This window comes from Electrona antarctica, assembly GCF_951216825.1.
Source record: "Electrona antarctica genome assembly, chromosome: 5".
Classification (NCBI taxonomy): Eukaryota; Metazoa; Chordata; class Actinopteri; order Myctophiformes; family Myctophidae; genus Electrona; species Electrona antarctica.
In genome coordinates, this window is record NC_136810.1 from 18,742,236 (window position 1) to 18,765,323 (window position 23,088).

The following is a 23,088-nucleotide window of genomic DNA, read 5'->3' on the forward strand; positions in this document are numbered from 1 at the left end:
GGTAAGTTATAATACCGTTATAGTGCAGATACAGTAAGATATTCAGTGGCTATAAAGTCAACGTCTAATCTTTAAATAAAAGGTACAATAATGACAGATAAGAGTCACTGCACAGCATTTAGTGGAAGCTAAACGAGGAACATTTCTATGACAGAACGATAATGCTACTGCATGCACTTTGCATGTTGTCTTGTTTGAGTGTGTTTTAGCCATGCGACTATTGTGAGGACTATTGTGAGGACTATTGTGAGGACTATTGTGAGGACTACTGTGAGGGATGTGAGGGTTCTAAGTGTTGGAATCTGTCTTATTTAGAGGGAGAAAGAGAAGCTGACGTGTCGAGACCGTCTCCCTGCCTACATGACCAACGTTGTCATGATGCTGTTAATGGTGAGCGACATACTACACTCAACATTATTATGGCACTTATTCTGATTAGATTTAAGTGCATTCTGAAACGACATAAGAGTTAAAACTCAGAGCAAAATTAATTAGTTGTGACTCACATAAGCCTTTGTAATTGTGTTTATATTACAGACTTTACATTTAGACACATGAAACGTAATAAGCAGTCTTGCTTGGTATGGCTGTGTGTGTGTGTGTGTGTGTGTGTGTGTGTGTGTGTGTGTGTGTGTGTGTGTGTGTGTGTACTGGATGAAATACAACCAGATGATGATTTGATTTGAAACTTGAGGCCAACATCTAATGTGAACATGTATCAGATATGAGGTGAAGTTAGATGTTGACACATTGACGCCTGTCTGTCTGTCTGTCTGTCTGTCTGTCTGTCTGTCTGTCTGTCTGTCTGTCTGTCCTGTCCATCAGATTGGTGTGACATTTGCCCTTGTGTTTGGGGTGATTCTTTATCGAATCTCCACCAAGGCGGCTCTCCACATGAGCTCCAACCCCATCACACGCAGCCACGTACGGCTGACGGTCAAGACCACAGCGGCCATCATAAACCTGGTGGTGATACTCATACTGGACGAGGTGTACGGAGCAGTGGCACGATGGCTGACCGTGTTAGGTGAGTAGTGGGACAGTGTTGATTTCGTCGACTTAAAACTATCATGCTGGGCTCCATTTTCGTCACCGCTAAACACCTTTTTACTATTTTGCAAAACATTTTTGAATAGTTAAAATGGCCAGTCTACAAGATCACAACGTGTCAATGTAGATTGGCTAGTTGAACTATTCAAAAATGTTTTTCAAAATAGTAAAAAAAGGCAAAGAAGTTTAGGGATAAGGGGTTTAGCGGTGACGAAAATGGAGCCCCCAGTACAAGTCCTTTTACAATAATTGGTTGCATGCTGAAAATAGCCGATCTACAAGCTTACAACGCGTCGTGTTTACGCTGTGAGCTTGTAGATCGGCTATTTCCGGCAAGTGTAAAAACAGTTATTACGATGGCATCAAGGCCCGCCAAAATGCATTTCTGCCGACTAAATCACCTGTAGATTTAGTCGACTAAAAACGTATGATATTTAGTCGACAGAAACTAGACTTACACTAAGACATTCCGGGTGACTAAAATGTGACTAAAACTATATGAAAACTATTCAAGAGACCATAAGTAAAACTAAAATCTAAATTTGCTGCCAAAAACAACACTGTAGTGGGGTAGGGGGACATGTTTACCAATTTGCCCTCCCGTTTTATTTTTATTTTCTTTGTTTGTTTTTTTCAGAGGTCCCAAAGACAGACAAGAGTTTTGAGGAACGCCTTATTTTTAAGACCTTCATCCTGAAATTTGTGAACGCTTTCACGCCCATTATCTACATCGCTTTCTTCAGAGGAAGGTTAGTATTGACTGACACTACTGAGACCCGTCATTATCATGGCAATCTTGTTAGCCAGTGAATGCATGCAGTACATATAACATGAGATAATTAAGATTCCCACTCCCTAACCATTATGTTTATTTTCCCTAAAAGGCTGGTGGGCAGACCAGGCAGCTACTTATATGTGTTTGAGTCATACAGAATGGAAGAGGTAAGGTATTAATCGCACGTTTAAGCCATAATATTACGCTGTGTCCCACGGAAGAAAATAGCCAATCCACAAGCTCAAGCTCTCAGTTTGATTTGTGCGTTTTTCCCATTTTGGGCGGGAACCCCTTTTGGTGTTAGCATTATGTTATGCTTTAGCTATTGAAAAATAGCAGATCTACAAGCTCATAGCGCGCCACCGAGTGGCACGCTATGAGCTTGTAGATCTGCTATTTTTGAAAAATCGAAGAACGACTGACATAGAAACATAGTTTTTTCAGAAAACTGTCAGGATGTAGAAGACATTTTTAGAATCTGATCTCAGGTCAAAATGGGTTAAAAAACGGATGGACTAATAGAGATCTGTCCCAGTGTAACTGTGTTACTGTGTGTTCCTTCCCAGTGTGCTCATGGGGGCTGCCTAATGGAGCTGTGCATCCAGCTGAGCATCACCATGCTGGGCAAACAGCTCATCCAGAACAACCTGTTTGAGATCGGAATACCGTAAATAAATATGTATTTCTCAGCATTTTTCTTTTTTTTTTAAATAATAATTAGTATCCCACGATTTTGTAACGCATTTTTCACCCCTGTGTCAATTATCTAATGTGATCCTGGGCTCTACACACCCTCTGCCAACCTGGGGAGAACAACGGACTTGAACTCATGCTTCCTTCATGCATGAGTGTCCAAGTTGCTCCTTTACACCTGACAGGGGGGAGTTTCCCTGGTTGGACGTAGCGCGTGGAAGGAACACGTTATTCCAACCAGTTCCTTTCCCCTCCATCAGGCGCCCCGGCTGGCCAGGGGGAGGCAGTTTAGAGACCAGGATTACTGCATGTTTTTGTGAGGGTACCTACCCTAGGGGATACGGGGAGAGCATGCAAACTCCTTTCTCAGCATTTTTTTGCTGATCCTCTTACCTAATCACCGTACAATGTGTGAGCTTAGTTTGAAGGGGGTGAAACGTTTGGGCTCATTGTCTTCCTCAAGGACAATTTTCTAGGATGAAGGTTACGAGTAAGGACGTGACTTCAGTACTGTATGCTTTTAATATCGCAAATAATATTGAACTTTTAATAACAAATTATTACTCTGTGTTAACAGTATGCACCCAAAAAACTAACAAACTTGTTTCTTATGTACCGTGTGTGTGTGTGTGTGTGTGCGTGCGTGCGTGCGTGCGTGCGTGCGTGCGTGCGTGCGTGCGTGCGTGCGTGTGCCGTGTGCCGGTGCGTATATCTTCCTCAGAAAGCTAAAGAAGTTGATCCGCTACATCAAGTCAAAGCGCATGCCGTTCCAGGAGGAGGAGAGAGAGAAGAAACTGCAGAGATATGAGATAGACCACTTCTTGGAGCCGTTCGCTGGCCTAACACCAGAGTACATGGAAATGAGTCAGTGCCACACACACACACACACACACACACACACACACACACACATTCATAGATACTTCTAACACGCAGAAATGTGTGTAGAGAGGAATGAATTGGCATAATGACTAAATTGGGGAGAAACAGAAGGTAAAAAAAGATAAGCACCCTTCTCTAGTAGTACTGTAACTGTGATGCTAGGTGCAGAGGCGGTTTCTATAAACACTGCTTTGTTGTGGCCTGTTTATTATTCCTATTCGTCTGGCGGATGGATTTTATTCTAGGAGGCCACCAGAAATGTTTAAACTCTCCATACAGAGTAATTTCCAATTTTGGAAGTAATCTGGTCATCTTGTGTAGGTAGGTTAGTTAGGTTCTGAATTCTGAATTGTATAGTGTTTTTGTTGTTCAGGATTCACTTCTGAAAAACAATACATTAATTAATAAAAGATGCTTTGGCATTGTGAGTACTGACACCTCAGTGAAGGCTTCTATAAATGATACCTAACCTAATAAGCCTAATAATACATATAGAAACTAGCAGCCAAGAGACTGTAGTGGAGTTCTGTGTACAACGCAATACAGCTGTGATTTTATTACATTTGTGAAATTCCTATGAAATGCAATCGATTCGATTCAATCCATACTACAGTATAAAACTTCAAACTCTCCATTTCTTCTATCACTCTGTCTCTCTCCAGTCATTCAGTTTGGTTTCGTGACGCTGTTTGTGGCGTCTTTCCCCCTGGCGCCTCTCTTTGCTCTACTGAACAACATCATTGAGATCCGACTTGATGCCAAGAAGTTTGTTGCTGAGCTCCGAAGGCCTGTGGCAGCCAGAGCTAAAGATATCGGTAGGTTGACAATATACCCCACAACGACTTTTATAATACCTCAAACAAGAAAAAAAGACCATTACTGCAAACATCGACCAAGTTGCAAATAATAAAAGAAAGAGGCATTGGGAGCTTGTAGATCTGCTATTTTCACAATATTTTTCTATGGAACTGAGTCAAACTAAATGTAATGCCTCAACTCCAAGTGGTCGTTAAAATTATTAGGATTATTTTGGAGGTCTTAAGAACCTGATATAACAACAACTTGACCTTAATAAAGCCTTAGAAAATCACCTTCTCCTTGCATGTGTTTCCAGGTATATGGTACAACTTACTCAGAGCAGTGGCGAAAGTGGCTGTTATAATTAATGTAAGTAGAGCTTTATCTTACACATGGCAAGACACACATCTATCAGCTCCCTGCTGCAATCAATCTGTATTGATCACTAACCTGGTGCAAGACTTCTCTAACTTGATATTTTCCAACCAATGCACATGTCATTTGTAAACCCGGCCCACACGTTGTTTAGATAACAAACTGATCTTGCGGCCTATTTAGCGACCATTTACATGAGCATATGTTGGCTTTGAAATTAGGTGTGGTCTGGCACAATCAGGGCGCACTGCTATCATACGCACAGTTTGCACTTAGATTTAGCAGCCGTCTAACTGGCAAAATTGGAGGCGAAACACACTAGACGCAGATTTATTTTTATTTTTTTTATTGACCTTTGTTTTATCAAGGAAGAACATTGAGAGCATGCTCTCTTTTGCAATCTCCATTAACATTTCTGTTCCACTCTGTCCTTGCATGATCTCCCCTCTTACGCTCCCTGTCTTCATACTGTTTTTGTTCACCTTGCTCTCCCTCTGACTCCCTCCTTCCTTCTATGTCTCTCTCTCTCTCTCTCTCTCTCTCTCTCTCTCTCTCTCTCTCTCTCTCTCTCTGTCTCCCTCTCCCTCTCTCTCTCTCTTTCTCTCTCTCTCTCTCTCTCTCTCTCTCTCTCTCTCACTCCCCGTTTCCCATTTCTTTACTATGCGTTATTTTTCAACCCTCCCATGAACTCCAGGCGTTTGTCATATCCTTCACATCGGACTTCATCCCTCGGTTGGTGTATCAGTACATGTACAGTCCCGATGGGTCCATGCATGGCTTCGTCAACCACACCCTGTCTTATTTTAATGTCAGCCACTTCCAGAATGGTACGGAGCCCATGGACCCCATGCACCTGGGCTACCCCGTCGAGATGTGCAGGTGAGAGCCTGAGGTCTGGAGAGCCCAGTAAAGAACCTGATGTTTTGGGTCTTATATAGTTCCCCATTTTGGAGAGTCAGACCTAGACTATAGATGATTATGTTTTGACCAGTGTTGATTTCGTCGACTAAAACTAAGACGAAAAATGTTCGTTGACTACCTTTTTTCACTGAGGAAAACTAAATGAAAACTAAGCTATGATGACTGAAACTAAGACTAAATGTATTGACGATTTCGCCAACAAATAAAAACTAGACTAAAATGTTAGGAAGGGTCCTAGTGGACAACTGGACACTGGACAAGAAAATAGCAGATCTACAAGCTCACAACGCGTCACAGCGCGACGCGTTGTGAGCTTGTAGATCGGCTATTTTCAGCAAGTGTAAAAACAATCATTACGACGACATCAAGGCCTGCCAAAACACATTTCAGTCGACTAAATCAACTAGATTTAGTCGACTAAAATCTTATGATATTTAGTCGACTAAAATCTTATGATATTTAGTCGACTAAAACTAGACTTAACACTAAAACATTCCTGGTGACGAAAAATGTGACTAAAACTAAATGAAAACTATTCAAGAGATTATGACTAAAATTAAAATCAAAATTTGCTGCCAAAAACAACACTGGTTTTGACTTCCTAGTTTTTTCCTATTTTGTATTTTGTTCTTCTCCTAGTTTGTCTGTTGGTGTGTGTTTTGTAATTGTTGAATAAATATTTGGAAGTGTTTCAGAAAACGTAGGTCAGGATTTATAAAGTGTTTTTAGAATCAGCCTCAGTCCTTCCTATAATTGAGTTAATAGACTTATAGACCCATCTATAAATCAGAGATGGAATGTTCTTCATTCCGTCTGCAGGTATAAAGACTACAGGGAGCCGCCTTGGTCGGCCACTCCCTACGAGATCTCCAAGGAGTTCTATGCTATCCTCGCCGTGCGCTTGGCCTTCGTCATACTCTTTCAGGTAAAGCCATTCCCTCGACTCACAGTTTGATTTGATTTATGATACTGTTATAAACTAAAAGGGAAAAAAAGAAAGAGAAGCGGCGAGGTCGTGCACACGCATCCGTGGCATTTACTATGAAAACGTGCATTTCCCCTCAGTTTGTTAGTCCGTCACCCCAGGCATGACCATATGGTGACATAACGTGACATCACGAGACATCATCAGGGATGGATGATGTCATCAATATTAACACTTAGGCCGCTATCATTTATTGAAAAATTAGGATCTAATTCACGCCAGCATTTTTTTAATTTTAGCTCTTATTTTGAAAAGCCGCCATTTCCGGTCCATGAGCAGTAGTCATAACCTTGGAAGCTACACAGAGCGGACAGGCCTTGTTTACCATCTGAAGCCAGACCGGAGCTCTGCAGAGCTCCAGATCGTCATATCTGTGCCGTCAAAGAAACGCTGTTTTGACCAAAATGCCATCTGGGACAAGGAATAGGAGATACAGGCGATTGAAAGAAATGGATAGAATGGATTATTATGGCGACGACGATCTAAGATGGGCGATCCAGTGCTGTGCTAACAACACAGCTAGCTAACCGGCTACCGTGAGTAGCATTATGGCTCGAGCAATCGAACGCGCCATAAAAGCGCAATTGCGTTAAGCGTCAGTATCAAAATTAGGCTTCAATTGACTTTAATCGACGGCAATGGCGCTGAAAGTATTAAGCCCATATATGGAGATCCCTGATGTCATCAGTATGCTATTGGCCAGAAACTCTACATCAGACTTCACACCTCAAACCCTTAGATCTCCATATATGGAGCTGACTGTTCTGACATTACATATTTGACCTTCCCCTCCCAGTCAAAAGGGAGACATCGAAGAGGAAGGACCCTCTTCGATGTCTCCCTTTTGACTGATACCTGTCCATTCAAACTCTAGACGGGCCTGCCCCAAAGTTATTAGTGCAGCTGCGCCCGGCAGCTGGGCCTGGTTCTCAACAGGCCCGAAAATTCAGGCCCGGCTCTACCTGGGCCCTCATCAAACCCTGTACACTCAAGACACTGCCCCCGCTGTGACCCTTACATCTCCATATGGAGCTGACCTGTTCTGACATTCCATATGTTGATCTGACCTCATCAAACCCTGTACACTCAAGACTCATGTTGTATCGTATGTATTGTATGTACTGTTCATTTGTGTTGAGGACCCCCTCGAAAATGAGATGTGACATCTCAAGGGGTTTATTCTTTCAATAAAGGTATATAATAAAGACACGCTCCATATATGGCCAGTACAGAATTCATTCCATGTGTTGATCTGACCCCCTCCATGCCAAAGCGCCAGCGCTCGCCCAGCAGTCTACAGTGCACCCAGGCGGATGCGTGCACGCGACCTCGCCCTTTAGGGCGTCTTACTGGTGGTTAATGTGTTCCACCTCAAACAGGTCAAAGTAGGGCTGCCAGGTTGAGAAAATGGTCCAAATATGTATTTCTTTTAGGGTATAGAATTTATCTATGTTGGGAAGCGACTGTGCAATTTCACTGATATAGTAAATTAAAAGATGATTCATAATGTATTGTAAATGGTTCCATTTATACGTATAGCGCTTTAAGCACATTACATAGATTGTGCATTACTTTCACCCATTCACACACACAGTCATATACTGTACACTGATGATGGAGGAAACCATGCAAGGCACCAACCTGCACATCAGGAGCAATTAGGGGTTCAGAGTCTTGCTCAAGGACACTTCGACACTAACTCTGGGGGAGCCCACAGGGATCGAACTGGGAACCTTGTGGTTCCCATCCGGCCACTCTCCGTACCCCTGCAGTTGTATATAGTGCAATAATATATATATTTTAATTGTATTTCTCCCCTCTACAACACACACACACACACACACACACACACACACACACACACACACACACACGTTCACAGAACGTGGTGCTGCTGATGAGCGACGTTGTGGACTGGCTGATTCCCGACATTCCCAAGGACATCAGTGTCCAGATCCACGAAGAGAAGATGCTGCTGGTGGAGCTCTTTATGAAAGAGGAGCAGGGCAAGATTCACATCCTGGACTGCATGATGCCAGTGCCACAGCCCCCGCCCAGCAGCAAAGTCCAAACGCCGGGCCCACAGCCTCCCAGCAAAGCCCACCGCAGCCCAGTGCTCCGCCCGCGATCCACAGTCCACAGTAACAACGCCAACAACTTGAATGTAGTGGGTTAGTACTTGCAGAGTAATGAAACACCAACGGTCATTTCTTTTGTGTGTGTGATTAATTCACCCAAAAATCTATATTTTTTGGAACAAAGTGGTGATTTTTCACCGCAAATAAAAGCATCCACCTGCATGATTGATGAGCAACTCATCCACCGCCAGTAGGGGGCAGCGGTGATTGTTCAGCGACTACGTAGGCTCCCGTTCTATTTCGCTTGTAGAAGTAGAGCACCCCCTCCTCCCCAAAAGCAGCTAGCGAAAATCAGCTAAAGCTAATGTCAACATCGTCTATCTAAGAGTCTTTATGAAGCATTCATGTTTTAACCAGGTGGCGACGTGGATTTACTATTGAGCCGCCAAACATAGCTAAACATATGTTCATCCAGCGCGATCTGAGCCGTAAATACGAGGAAAAAGGAATGCCTCCAGGCCTCTCCATTGTGTGCGGACCTGTATAAGGCTCCAGGCAAAGCCAATCGGTAGCCGAGAGCTACCGATCGAACGGGAGCCCCGATCCGCGGTAAGTCATTAATATAATGTTATCAATTAATAGGAAGCTAAAAACACGTAAAAGAAGTCATTGGCGCTCCAGAAGTTCATGGAAACCACGATAAGTAAGCCATTGGTGTTCTATGAGTTTTAAACTATATGAATAGCTTGAAACCATATACATGTATTTGCAGTTACATTTTTGTTGGATAATTTATACGCCATATGCCCCTGGTGTGTAACTTTCACTTTGATGCAGCCACTATCCAAATCTCCATGATTTTCTACATTCAAACTGGCCTTATAGTGTTTCATTACTCTTTAACAAGTAAATTACTCCACTGATAAACTACTCCCAGCCAAATCAGAATATCAGGGTTGCTACTGTAGCTGGGTGAAGCTAACTCGACAGCTGAGGTGTAACCAAGTATGTGCCCTTATTCTTGTCCAGAACATTCCAGCAAATGGGAGAGCAGCGCTCTGATGATTGACTATAGGGATGGACTTATATGGAATAGGAGCTTTCTGAGAACATGTAGGCTGACTACGTGTTCTATAGACTATAAAACGGAGAGAGTTCACACTGCCATTTTCTTTCACTGAAACACAAAGTAATGTCTTAACCCAGGGGTCTTCAACAGGGGGTCTGGGACCCCGCCTAGGGGGTCCTCGAGAGATACTGCCAGGGGGGCTCCAAATATTCTTTGTGTGATAGGAACTTTATTTTTTATTTTTTTACATTAGCCCTCGCATCCCTATTCTGGGGGGGGGGATATTAGCAGAAAATAACAGATCTACAAGCTCACAATGTGTCTGCGTTGTGAGCAGACTGCGACGACAGAGACTTGGTGTACAGGGACAAAATAGCAGACCAAGTACCGATGCCAAAGGTCAAATTCACAAAGTCTTGAGGGTTTAAATGATTAAATGTCTGAAAACACACATTTAACATGATGTAATGGGGCATCCCTGCTTCATCTCTTCACAGCAAAGGCCAGGGTCCTTGGCTTAAAAACGTTGAAGACCCCTGTAACCACAGCTTCATCTGGAGATTAGAGCTCTCGGTTGTAACTTAAACACGTTGAAGACCCCTGTAACCACAGCTTCATCTGGAGATTAGAGCTCTCGGTTGTAATTTAAACACGTTGAAGACCCCTGTAACCACAGCTTCATCTGGAGATTAGAGCTCTCGGTTGTAACTTAAAAACGTTGAAGACCCCTGTAACCACAGCTTCATCTGGAGATTAGAGCTCTCGGTTGTAACTTAAACACGTTGAAGACCCCTGTAACCACAGCTTCATCTGGAGATTAGAGCTCTCGGTTGTAATTTAAACACGTTGAAGACCCCTGTAACCACAGCTTCATCTGGAGATTAGAGCTCTTGGTTGTAACTTAAACACGTTGAAGACCCCTGTAACCACAGCTTCATCTGGAGATTAGAGCTCTCGGTTGTAATTTAAAAATGTTGAAGACCCCTGTAACCACAGCTTCATCTGGAGATTAGAGCTCTCGGTTGTAATTTAAACACGTTGAAGACCCCTGTAACCACAGCTTCATCTGGAGATTAGAGCTCTCGGTTGTAATTTAAACACGTTGAAGACCCCTGTAACCACAGCTTCATCTGGAGATTAGAGCTCTCGGTTGTAATTTAAACACGTTGAAGACCCCTGTAACCACAGCTTCATCTGGAGATTAGAGCTCTCGGTTGTAACTATATGTTTATGTCTTCCAACAGTTATAAGACTGATGAAAACCTACTGTCTTTACAAAACAAAATCACTGCCTTTTGTAATCTTACAACTGTATGATTTTCAATAAGTAAGACAATGGCAATATATATTTTATAGCACCAAAATTACATTAGTGGTGATGGGAGGCAAGCTTAGGTGGCTAAAATGTTTTTTTTTTCTTTTCTTTTTTTTAAACTTTTTACTGTGTGTCTTTGAAAATATGTGCAATAAGATCTGTGCAATAACAATAACATTAAATAACATTTGAGGTATGGTCAGCTTTAACAAAACAGCCCTGCACGTGTTATGGAGAACATTGTTCTTAGCTAATAGATCTTTGCTTAACTGAAAGGTCACAAAAAACATAAAAAGATTGGAGATGTGAGGCTGGCAGCAACAATGCAGTACCAAAATCACATTGGCCACGCTTTGAGGGACATAGAGGAAGAGACAGACATGGTAACACAGTTTCACGAGACCGTTAACCTGCGTTATCTTTATAGAACACTTATGCCATATCATAATAGTACAATATCCAAAATCACAGACAATATCCAGTATAATATCATGATATGGATATAAAATTAATACTAGGGATGTCCCGATCAAGTCTTTTTTGCTCCCGATCCGATTCAGATCATTTGAAAATGACGTGATCGGCCCTGATCACACGATCGGATCGAATGTATAGTTGCCAGTTGGTGAATGTCAGATTGCTACAGTAGCACAAATGTTTGTACAGAGGATATTGCTTGCAATATGTAATGGAAAATTAAGATAAAGTCTGCACCATTATAGTAATACTACAAATGACTTGAAACAATTATCCTGTTAGAAAATACAGTCACCTCTAGAATTGTTGGCACGCTGGTTGAATGACGTATTATCTTAAAAAGGCCTTTTATATATTTATCACATATAGTAGCCTTGAGAACCAGGTACATCCCCCAGCCATGTACTGTACAACTGTATACCTGCTGGACATAACGCTAGCATGTCGCTGGGACTTACTGTACCCCCAGTCCTACCTTTTGTGCAGAGTGCCAAAGCAGGGATGCATTGGGTACCATTTGTATAGTCTTTGGTATGACTCGGGACCAGGGATTGAACCCCCGACCTCCCAGTATTAGGATGGATACTCCATTGTGGACACTAGGCACGTGTGTCATTTCAAAATTGTATATAACTAATTCCCACCCTATCGTTATGCAACTTGGACACCACTGAGTCGACAGTATCTGTGCCTTATGCACCACTTGGCATAAAGCACTCCCTCTGGTGTGCCTCACAGGGCCTCAAGGCCGCTTCTGTTGGTGCAACCTTTGTTTTCAGTGTCTACATTTTACATGGTCTGCATTCCTTTCGGCAATCTCTTTTTTGCAAGTAGAAATATATCCGGGTCTTACAGTAACATGGCACAGAAAAGGTTGCCCACAAGCAGAAACTGATGACGAGGACGGGATGATGGAAAGACTTAAACCCATCAACACACTTTCATCCGAATCAAGATATCTCGAAAGCAACTGGCTGGACTGTCATGGGATTTGCTGGGCACCTTCATGCCACCCCGGAGGACGAAGCCTAAACCATTTGAGTTAATCCCATTAACTGTTGCACTCTTGCACTCAGGCCAACTTGTTTCATGTTTTAGCCCCACTAGTGTGCACGTGGAGCTCTTAAGGATGGCAATGTGAGTTGCTTCAAACCCGTTTGGTCCTGTAAGGAGCAGCACGGCCTTTAGGGGCTGCTAGACTCACAGTCTTCTCTTTATCTAGCTCTGGTCCATATAGCTCTAATGCCTTCATTAGAGCTATGGAACTGTTCTTCTCTTCCTACGCTCGCATAAATCAGACCAGCCTCTCGTCTGTAGCATAAATATAAAATAAATGTTGTACCTACTCACCAAAACAAAGGCGGTTTGTGTAATTAGAAAGCCTTCTTTCCTTAGTGGACGCACTCTGAGCCCCCCACCTCTGGAAGGAAAACCTTGTCTTGGGCGCAGTGGAGTAACTAAAAGTATTTATTTTCCGGTGGAAAAACAATCCCTTTCTGGCCAAAAAGTGCATTTTATACATGTGGTGGGGGGCTCAGAGTGCGTCAGTGGCGTGCACAGATAGACACTAGGGGGTGCTAGAGCACCCCCTGCCCTTTTGGCAATGTGCCCTTTTGGAAAAAAAAACGATTTTTCAAAAATAGCAGACCTACAAGCTCGTAGCGCGCCACTCGGTGGCGCGCTATGAGCTTGTAGATCTGCTATTTTTCAATAGCTAAAGCATAACATAATGCTAACACCAAAAGGGGTTCCCGCCCAAAATGGATTAAGGCAACCGGCCGGTTCCACGCGCTGCACAAGGTGCCCTTTTTTAACTTGAGCACCTGCCCCTCTAAATGTCTGTGCACGCCACTGGCTCTCAGAGTGCGTCCACTAAGGAAAGTAGGCTTTCTAATTACACAAACACCTTTGTATTGAACATTCATCATGACTCACTATCCTATTTCACTGTATGTGTAAAGGGCTTTTCATTGTATACGCTTTTGCAGGACAATGTCAAATAACTACTTCTTAGGCATAACGCAAGACATAATTGTGAATCTTTTGTTGTTTTTAATACTTGTAATTTCTATTCATTGATTGCCTTTTATCAATAAAGGTTGCCAATAATGCCAATAATTCTACAGGTGACTGTATTTGGTATGTATGTTATATAGTGAACACAGTTGATGCATTCATTATATTCCTTCTTATATTACAGATTGCACAAAGTGTTGATACGAGATAACACTTTGATGTTTTTATTTAAGTTGACTGTGACTGTGAAGAATGATGAAGTTACACACACAGGCAGTGGAGAAAAAAGGTGAATCAGCTAGGTCTCTGTCATACTGTGCAGGGCCGGCTAACTTCTCCATGTGACACTGTCACAATTAAGGCTTCAAATCACTCTTCTCTTTCTCAACATTGAGATGGTCCAAAGCCACTGATGTTTGGAATGCAGGTAGCTTGGCACTGATGCAGAACCCTAGAGTAATGGGCATAAATGTTGGTCTTGTCCGGTAGAACAGTCCCTCCTTCTTGCCATGAGATCTAGTTTATTTATCTTAATTGTGACAACTTTCACTGTTGCCCGCCCTGGACAGGGATATTAAATCAAACAAATCGTTGGGCTGCATTTCGTGGAAAGCCATAAGTGTACATGCATGGGAATACTAGTCTGTAAAATTAGGGCAATGAAGTGGTATTTGTTTTTGTGGATGTATTTAAAAATATATATTTTACTTTATGTATCATTATGTATCGTCTTTTAAATCACTTCTTAAAACTTACTTTTATAGATTTTAATGTGATCTTTGTATTTTCTTATTGATTATCTTTTAGGATTTACATTTAACTTTATTCTTGTCATTTTGTATATAGTATCTTGACAAAAAGGAATGGTCCTGCCCGCTATCTTCACTTTACACAGAACAACGTTTCAGTCCAACTGATCTTCATCTGATAACTGCAGGGGTCATTGATCTTCATCTGATAACTGCAGGGGTCATTGATCTTCATCTGATAACTGCAGGGGTCATTGATCTTCATCTGATAACTGCAGGGGTCATTGCCACGATGGCTTGTGGTGGACATTTTTGTCAAAATTCAATCTTTGCCACGGACATACAAAATGACCAGAAACACATAAAGAGATATAGCCCTGAATGACCACAACAGGTCTGACTCTGAGAGTGTACAATTGTGTCATGTATTGGTAAATAAGTGTAATACATTTTCCGAAGAAAGCCTGGAGACTTGACATTCAGTACGTGGGTCTTATGATCAAAATAAGAACAATGGTGTGAAAAAGAAAGAAAACCAACATTTGCCACAGACAAGACCGCAAGTCTTTGCCACCGACACATTTGTCCGTGCATGGACATATTGATGGACCCCTGCCCTGGATACCTGAAGAAGTTCATGTTGAACTGAAAGTTTACATCTAAAGGTCAGCTGGACCGAAAGGTTAAATGTGCTTGTAAGTGAAGACAGACAGTGTGCAGCGGGAGCTTTCCTTTTTTAAACGTTGACTGTTCTCACCTATACACACCTGTCCTAGTGTGCACCTATACACACCTGTCCTAGTGTGCACCTATACACACCTGTCCTAGTGTGCACCTATACACACCTGTCCTAGTGTGCACCTATACACACCTGTCCTAGTGTGCACCTATACACACCTGTCCTAGTGTGCACCTATACACACCTGTCCTAGTGTGCACCTATACACACCTGTCCTAGTGTGCACCTATACACACCTGTCCTAGTGTGTTCTCACCTATACACACCTGTCCTAGTGTGCACCTATACACACCTGTCCTAGTGTGCACCTATACACACCTGTCCTAGTGTGCACCTATACACACCTGTCCTAGTGTGCACCTATACACACCTGTCCTAGTGTGCACCTATACACACCTGTCCTAGTGTGCACCTATACACACCTGTCCTAGTGTGCACCTATACACACCTGTCCTAGTGTGCACCTATACACACCTGTCCTAGTGTGTTCTCACCTATACACACCTGTCCTAGTGTGCACCTATACACACCTGTCCTAGTGTGCACCTATACACACCTGTCCTAGTGTGTTCTCACCTATACACCTGTCCTAGTGTGCACCTATACACACCTGTCCTAGTGTGCACCTATACACACCTGTCCTAGTGTGTTCTCACCTATACACACCTGTCCTAGTGTGCACCTATACACACCTGTCCTAGTGTGCACCTATACACACCTGTCCTAGTGTGCACCTATACACACCTGTCCTAGTGTGCACCTATACACACCTGTCCTAGTGTGCACCTATACACACCTGTCCTAGTGTGCACCTATACACACCTGTCCTAGTGTGCACCTATACACACCTGTCCTAGTGTGCACCTATACACACCTGTCCTAGTGTGCACCTATACACACCTGTCCTAGTGTGCACCTATACACACCTGTCCTAGTGTGCACCTATACACACCTGTCCTAGTGTGCACCTATACACACCTGTCCTAGTGTGCACCTATACACACCTGTCCTAGTGTGCACCTATACACACCTGTCCTAGTGTGCACCTATACACACCTGTCCTAGTGTGCACCTATACACACCTGTCCTAGTGTGCACCTATACACACCTGTCCTAGTGTGCACCTATACACACCTGTCCTAGTGTGCACCTATACACACCTGTCCTAGTGTGTTCTCACCTATACACACCTGTCCTAGTGTGCACCTATACACACCTGTCCTAGTGTGCACCTATACACACCTGTCCTAGTGTGTTCTCACCTATACACCTGTCCTAGTGTGCACCTATACACACCTGTCCTAGTGTGCACCTATACACACCTGTCCTAGTGTGTTCTCACCTATACACACCTGTCCTAGTGTGCACCTATACACACCTGTCCTAGTGTGCACCTATACACACCTGTCCTAGTGTGCACCTATACACACCTGTCCTAGTGTGCACCTATACACACCTGTCCTAGTGTGCACCTATACACACCTGTCCTAGTGTGCACCTATACACACCTGTCCTAGTGTGCACCTATACACACCTGTCCTAGTGTGCACCTATACACACCTGTCCTAGTGTGCACCTATACACACCTGTCCTAGTGTGCACCTATACACACCTGTCCTAGTGTGCACCTATACACACCTGTCCTAGTGTGCACCTATACACACCTGTCCTAGTGTGCACCTATACACACCTGTCCTAGTGTGCACCTATACACACCTGTCCTAGTGTGCACCTATACACACCTGTCCTAGTGTGTTCTCACCTATACACACCTGTCCTAGTGTGCACCTATACACACCTGTCCTAGTGTGCACCTATACACACCTGTCCTAGTGTGCACCTATACACACCTGTCCTAGTGTGCACCTATACACACCTGTCCTAGTGTGCACCTATACACACCTGTCCTAGTGTGCACCTATACACACCTGTCCTAGTGTGCACCTATACACACCTGTCCTAGTGTGCACCTATACACACCTGTCCTAGTGTGTTCTCACCTATACACACCTGTCCTAGTGTGCACCTATACACACCTGTCCTAGTGTGCACCTATACACACCTGTCCTAGTGTGTTCTCACCTATACACCTGTCCTAGTGTGCACCTATACACACCTGTCCTAGTGTGCACCTATACACACCTGTCCTAGTGTGTTCTCACCTATACACACCTGTCCTAGTGTGCACCTATACACACCTGTCCTAGTGTGCACCTATACACACCTGTCCTAGTGTGCACCTATACACACCTGTCCTAGTGTGCACCTATACACACCTGTCCTAGTGTGCACCTATACACACCTGTCCTAGTGTGCACCTATACACACCTGTCCTAGTGTGCACCTATACACACCTGTCCTAGTGTGCACCTATACACACCTGTCCTAGTGTGCACCTATACACACCTGTCCTAGTGTGCACCTATACACACCTGTCCTAGTGTGCACCTATACACACCTGTCCTAGTGTGCACCTATACACACCTGTCCTAGTGTGCACCTATACACACCTGTCCTAGTGTGCACCTATACACACCTGTCCTAGTGTGCACCTATACACACCTGTCCTAGTGTGTTCTCACCTATACACACCTGTCCTAGTGTGCACCTATACACACCTGTCCTAGTGTGCACCTATACACACCTGTCCTAGTGTGCACCTATACACACCTGTCCTAGTGTGCACCTATACACACCTGTCCTAGTGTGCACCTATACACACCTGTCCTAGTGTGCACCTATACACACCTGTCCTAGTGTGCACCTATACACACCTGTCCTAGTGTGCACCTATACACACCTGTCCTAGTGTGCACCTATACACACCTGTCCTAGTGTGCACCTATACACACCTGTCCTAGTGTGCACCTATACACACCTGTCCTAGTGTGCACCTATACACACCTGTCCTAGTGTGCACCTATACACACCTGTCCTAGTGTGCACCTATACACACCTGTCCTAGTGTGCACCTATACACACCTGTCCTAGTGTGTTCTCACCTATACACACCTGTCCTAGTGTGCACCTATACACACCTGTCCTAGTGTGCACCTATACACACCTGTCCTAGTGTGCACCTATACACACCTGTCCTAGTGTGCACCTATACACACCTGTCCTAGTGTGCACCTATACACACCTGTCCTAGTGTGCACCTATACACACCTGTCCTAGTGTGCACCTATACACACCTGTCCTAGTGTGCACCTATACACACCTGTCCTAGTGTGCACCTATACACACCTGTCCTAGTGTGCACCTATACACACCTGTCCTAGTGTGTTCTCACCTATACACACCTGTCCTAGTGTGTTCTCACCTATACACACCTGTCCTAGTGTGCACCTATACACACCTGTCCTAGTGTGCACCTATACACACCTGTCCTAGTGTGCACCTATACACACCTGTCCTAGTGTGCACCTATACACACCTGTCCTAGTGTGCACCTATACACACCTGTCCTAGTGTGTTCTCACCTATACACACCTGTCCTAGTGTGCACCTATACACACCTGTCCTAGTGTGCACCTATACACACCTGTCCTAGTGTGCACCTATACACACCTGTCCTAGTGTGCACCTATACACACCTGTCCTAGTGTGCACCTATACACACCTGTCCTAGTGTGCACCTATACACACCTGTCCTAGTGTGCACCTATACACACCTGTCCTAGTGTGCACCTATACACACCTGTCCTAGTGTGCACCTATACACACCTGTCCTAGTGTGCACCTATACACACCTGTCCTAGTGTGCACCTATACACACCTGTCCTAGTGTGCACCTATACACACCTGTCCTAGTGTGCACCTATACACACCTGTCCTAGTGTGTTCTCACCTATACACACCTGTCCTAGTGTGTTCTCACCTATACACACCTGTCCTAGTGTGCACCTATACACACCTGTCCTAGTGTGCACCTATACACACCTGTCCTAGTGTGCACCTATACACACCTGTCCTAGTGTGCACCTATACACACCTGTCCTAGTGTGTTCTCACCTATACACACCTGTCCTAGTGTGCACCTATACACACCTGTCCTAGTGTGCACCTATACACACCTGTCCTAGTGTGACTGTTCTCACCTATACACACCTGTCCTAGTGTGACTGTTCTCACCTATACACACCTGTCCTAGTGTGACTGTTCTCACCTATACACACCTGTCCTAGTGTGACTGTTCTCACCTATACACACCTGTCCTAGTGTGACTGTTCTCACCTATACACACCTGTCCTAGTGTGACTGTTCTCACCTATACACACCTGTCCTAGTGTGACTGTTCTCACCTATACACACCTGTCCTAGTGTGCAGGAGGACTGTTCTCACCTATACACACCTGTCCTAGTGTGACTGTTCTCACCTATACACACCTGTCCTAGTGTGCACCTATACACACCTGTCCTAGTGTGCACCTATACACACACCTGTCCTAGTGTGCACCTATACACACCTGTCCTAGTGTGCACCTATACACACCTGTCCTAGTGTGCACCTATACACACCTGTCCTAGTGTGCACCTATACACACCTGTCCTAGTGTGCACCTATACACACCTGTCCTAGTGTGCACCTATACACACCTGTCCTAGTGTGCACCTATACACACCTGTCCTAGTGTGCACCTATACACACCTGTCCTAGTGTGCAGGAGGACTTTTTTCTCTATTATATACAAGTATCTTACCTTGCTTTTATTACTTTTGATTGATAGTATCTGTACCTTTTTATTCGGTTTCTCTTGTAAAGCACTTGGTATGGCTGTATTTCTAGAATCTCCTTTAAGCTTTAAAAGGGTATGGATTCTGCTTCTCATACGTGTAGGACTGTTCAAATAAAGAGACGAGGAGCTCTTCAGCCAACAGAGATCACTTCAGCACAGGGGGTCATCAATATGAAGCACAGGGGGTCATCAATATGAAGCACAGGGGGTCATCAATATGAATTTGTGTCCATCGAGACTTGTCCTTGTCTGTGACAAATTCTAGATTTTGTTTTTACACGTCCATTATAAAGTTCTTATTTTGATCGTGAGACCCAGTTACTGAATGTCGACAGTCTCCAGGTTTTCTTCAGAATATGTACGACACTGATTTACGACTATGGCACATTATATGGCTATGGCTGTTTTTATAACAGGGACCTTTGTAGGGTTTCTCTCCTGTGTCCAACCTTTTGGTGGAACCGCTACATAAATAAATGGCGCCCGATGTGGGGCCCGAACCCACGACCCTGAGATTAAGAGTCTCATGCTCTACCGACTGAGCTAACCAGGCTCCAGTTCTCAAACATTTTTATTTGGACCGCCATATAACTCTGACAGTGTGTTTGGTTCAAATGGTTCCAGTGCACTGTCACGGTTACAGACCTGCAATGGTCATTTAGGGCTAGCTCTTTATATCTTTGTCTACTCCCTTTGTATGTCCATGGCAAAAAATTGAATTTTGACAAAAAATGTCCACCACAAAGCCAGCATGGCGACCACCCCTGTTTCAGCAGCCTCCCCACATAACATTTTAATCTGATGCTTCGTGGTGCAGGAAAGAGGCCGTGGGGTGTAAGTAAATTAGACCCCCTAGGGTTTCATATTTTATAAAACATGAATACAAATAATAAAACATAGGGGGGGTATACTTTCTTAACCACCTGAAATTCTGCAAAAACACCTGCATTCTTGCTAATGGCCAGCAGAGGCCAACACTGTCTGTTTAGAAGTCCTGTCCATGTCAAGTGACTTCTCACTTGATAAACTACCTCACACAGTATAAACATTTTAATAATATGTTTATGTCTCTAGTTTTAAGTATTCTGTAAATTATGGCCCCATTTAGAGTAAAATAGATAAAGTATCCCCAGCTCTGACGGTTGAATCCAAGATGGAGATGGTCACAATGCCAAACTCATGGCTTGAAAAAACCAAGTGTAGGAATGATGGGGAACAGGCCAGCGCAACACATTGACAGTGGTGGAAAAAGTACTCAATTGTTTTACTTAAGTAAAAGTACCAATCAATTAAGTAAAAGTACGGAATTGAAAATGTACTTGAGTAAAAGTACAAAAGTACCTGCATCAAAATGTATTCATATTGCAGAATGTCCCATTTCACAAATTCAAAATGTGTACAAAATCTATTGAAAATAGCTCACAATGCGTCGCGTTGAAGTGGTTAATGTATGTTTGTTTTCTAATCAAAATTAAAATCTCCAAAGTAACTAGTAACTAAAATTTTCAAATAATTGTAGTGGAGTAAAAGTACAAATTTTGGCTCTGAGATGTAGTGGAGTAGAAGTAAAAGAACTGGAAATTGGAAATACTCAAGTAAAGTACAAAGTCAAATACCTCAAAATTGTACAAAAAGTACAGTAGCCTACTTAAGTAAAAGTACTTAGTTACTTTTCACCACTGCAAATGATGGTTTGATGCACCCAACCATTAGGGCTCATGGCGTTCATGAAATTACTTGCCAACTCACTGTCACATCTACGCTACATCATTTGGCATTTCCAAAAACAGATGCAAGGGGAGAGTATCTATGTTCCTTCAGCATTAACCCAACAACAGGTCTGCTATTTTGGGCTGAACCCCAATCAAAACCCAACCCCAACCAAAAAAACCTAACCCCAACCCTTAACCCAACAAAAACAATCAACTTAATCAGCAGATCCACAAGCTCACAACACGTCACACAGTGACTTGTTGTGAACTTGTAGATCGGCTATTTTCGGCACAGAGGTTACTAGGTTTAGCCAGGGCTATATCTTGCGCCACCCCTTAACCCTTATCCCTAAACGAATTAGCCATTTTTTACTATTTTAAAAAACCTTTTAAAATAGTTCAAATAGCCGATCTACAAGCTCACAATGTCTCGATGTAGATCGGCTAGTTGAACTATTTTAAAATGTTTTTTTAAATAGTAAAAAATGGCACATTAGTTTAGGGATAAGGAATAAGGGTGGTGCAAGATGGAGCCCATATTAGACTAGAGGGAAAAAGATGGAGCCCATATTAGACTAGAGGGGAAAAGATGGAGCCCATATTAGACTAGAGGGGAAAAGATGGAGCCCATATTAGACTAGAGGGAACAAGATGGAGCCCATATTAGACTAGAGGGGAAAAGATGGAGCCCATATTAGACTAGAGGGGAAAAGATGGAGCCCATATTAGACTAGAGGGGAAAAGATGGAGCCCATATTAGACTAGAGGGGAAAAGATGGAGCCCATATTAGACTAGAGGGGAAAGATGGAGCCCATATTAGACTAGAGGGAACAAGATGGAGCCCATATTAGACTAGAGGGGAAAAGATGGAGCCCATATTAGACTAGAGGGGAAAAGATGGAGCCCATATTAGACTAGAGGGGAAAAGATGGAGCCCATATTAGACTAGAGGGGAAAAGATGGAGCCCATATTAGACTAGAGGGGAAAAGATGGAGCCCATATTAGACTAGAGGGGAAAGATGGAGCCCATATTAGACTAGAGGGAAAAAGATGGAGCCCATATTAGACTAGAGGGAAAAAGATGGAGCCCATATTAGACTAGAGGGAAAAAGATGGAGCCCATATTAGACTAGAGGGAAAAAGATGGAGCCCATATTAGACTAGAGGGGAAAAGATGGAGCCCATATTAGACTAGAGGGGAAAAGATGGAGCCCATATTAGACTAGAGGGAAAAAGATGGAGCCCATATTAGACTAGAGGGGAAAAGATGGAGCCCATATTAGACTAGAGGGGAAAAGATGGAGCCCATATTAGACTAGAGGGAAAAAGATGGAGCCCATATTAGACTAGAGGGAAAAAGATGGAGCCCATATTAGACTAGAGGGGAAAAGATGGAGCCCATATTAGACTAGAGGGAAAAAGATGGAGCCCATATTAGACTAGAGGGAACAAGATGGAGCCCATATTAGACTAGAGGGGAAAAGATGGAGCCCATATTAGACTAGAGGGGAAAAGATGGAGCCCATATTAGACTAGAGGGGAAAAGATGGAGCCCATATTAGACTAGAGGGGAAAAGATGGAGCCCATATTAGACTAGAGGGGAAAAGATGGAGCCCATATTAGACTAGAGGGGAAAAGATGGAGCCCATATTAGACTAGAGGGGAAAGATGAAGTACAGAGCCAAAGAAGTGTAAAGTTTACAAAGAACAGA

At 43.5% G+C, this 23,088-nt stretch overlaps 1 protein-coding gene across 1 annotated transcript in view; it reads left to right on the forward strand.

Annotated features, from left to right (window-relative positions):
* Positions 1 to 9,100, forward strand: part of LOC306923422 (anoctamin-1-like) — a 61,200-nt gene extending 52,100 nt beyond the window's left edge. Inside the window, 11 exon segments of the mRNA XM_079501507.1 lie at positions 316 to 390; positions 826 to 1,027; positions 1,688 to 1,799; positions 1,935 to 1,992; positions 2,392 to 2,492; positions 3,240 to 3,382; positions 4,063 to 4,215; positions 4,515 to 4,567; positions 5,268 to 5,452; positions 6,314 to 6,419; positions 8,362 to 9,100. Coding sequence (XP_079357633.1) covers positions 316 to 390; positions 826 to 1,027; positions 1,688 to 1,799; positions 1,935 to 1,992; positions 2,392 to 2,492; positions 3,240 to 3,382; positions 4,063 to 4,215; positions 4,515 to 4,567; positions 5,268 to 5,452; positions 6,314 to 6,419; positions 8,362 to 8,655 — 1,482 coding nt within the window. The 3' untranslated portion in view covers positions 8,656 to 9,100.
* Positions 9,101 to 23,088: the final 13,988 nt, after the last annotated feature.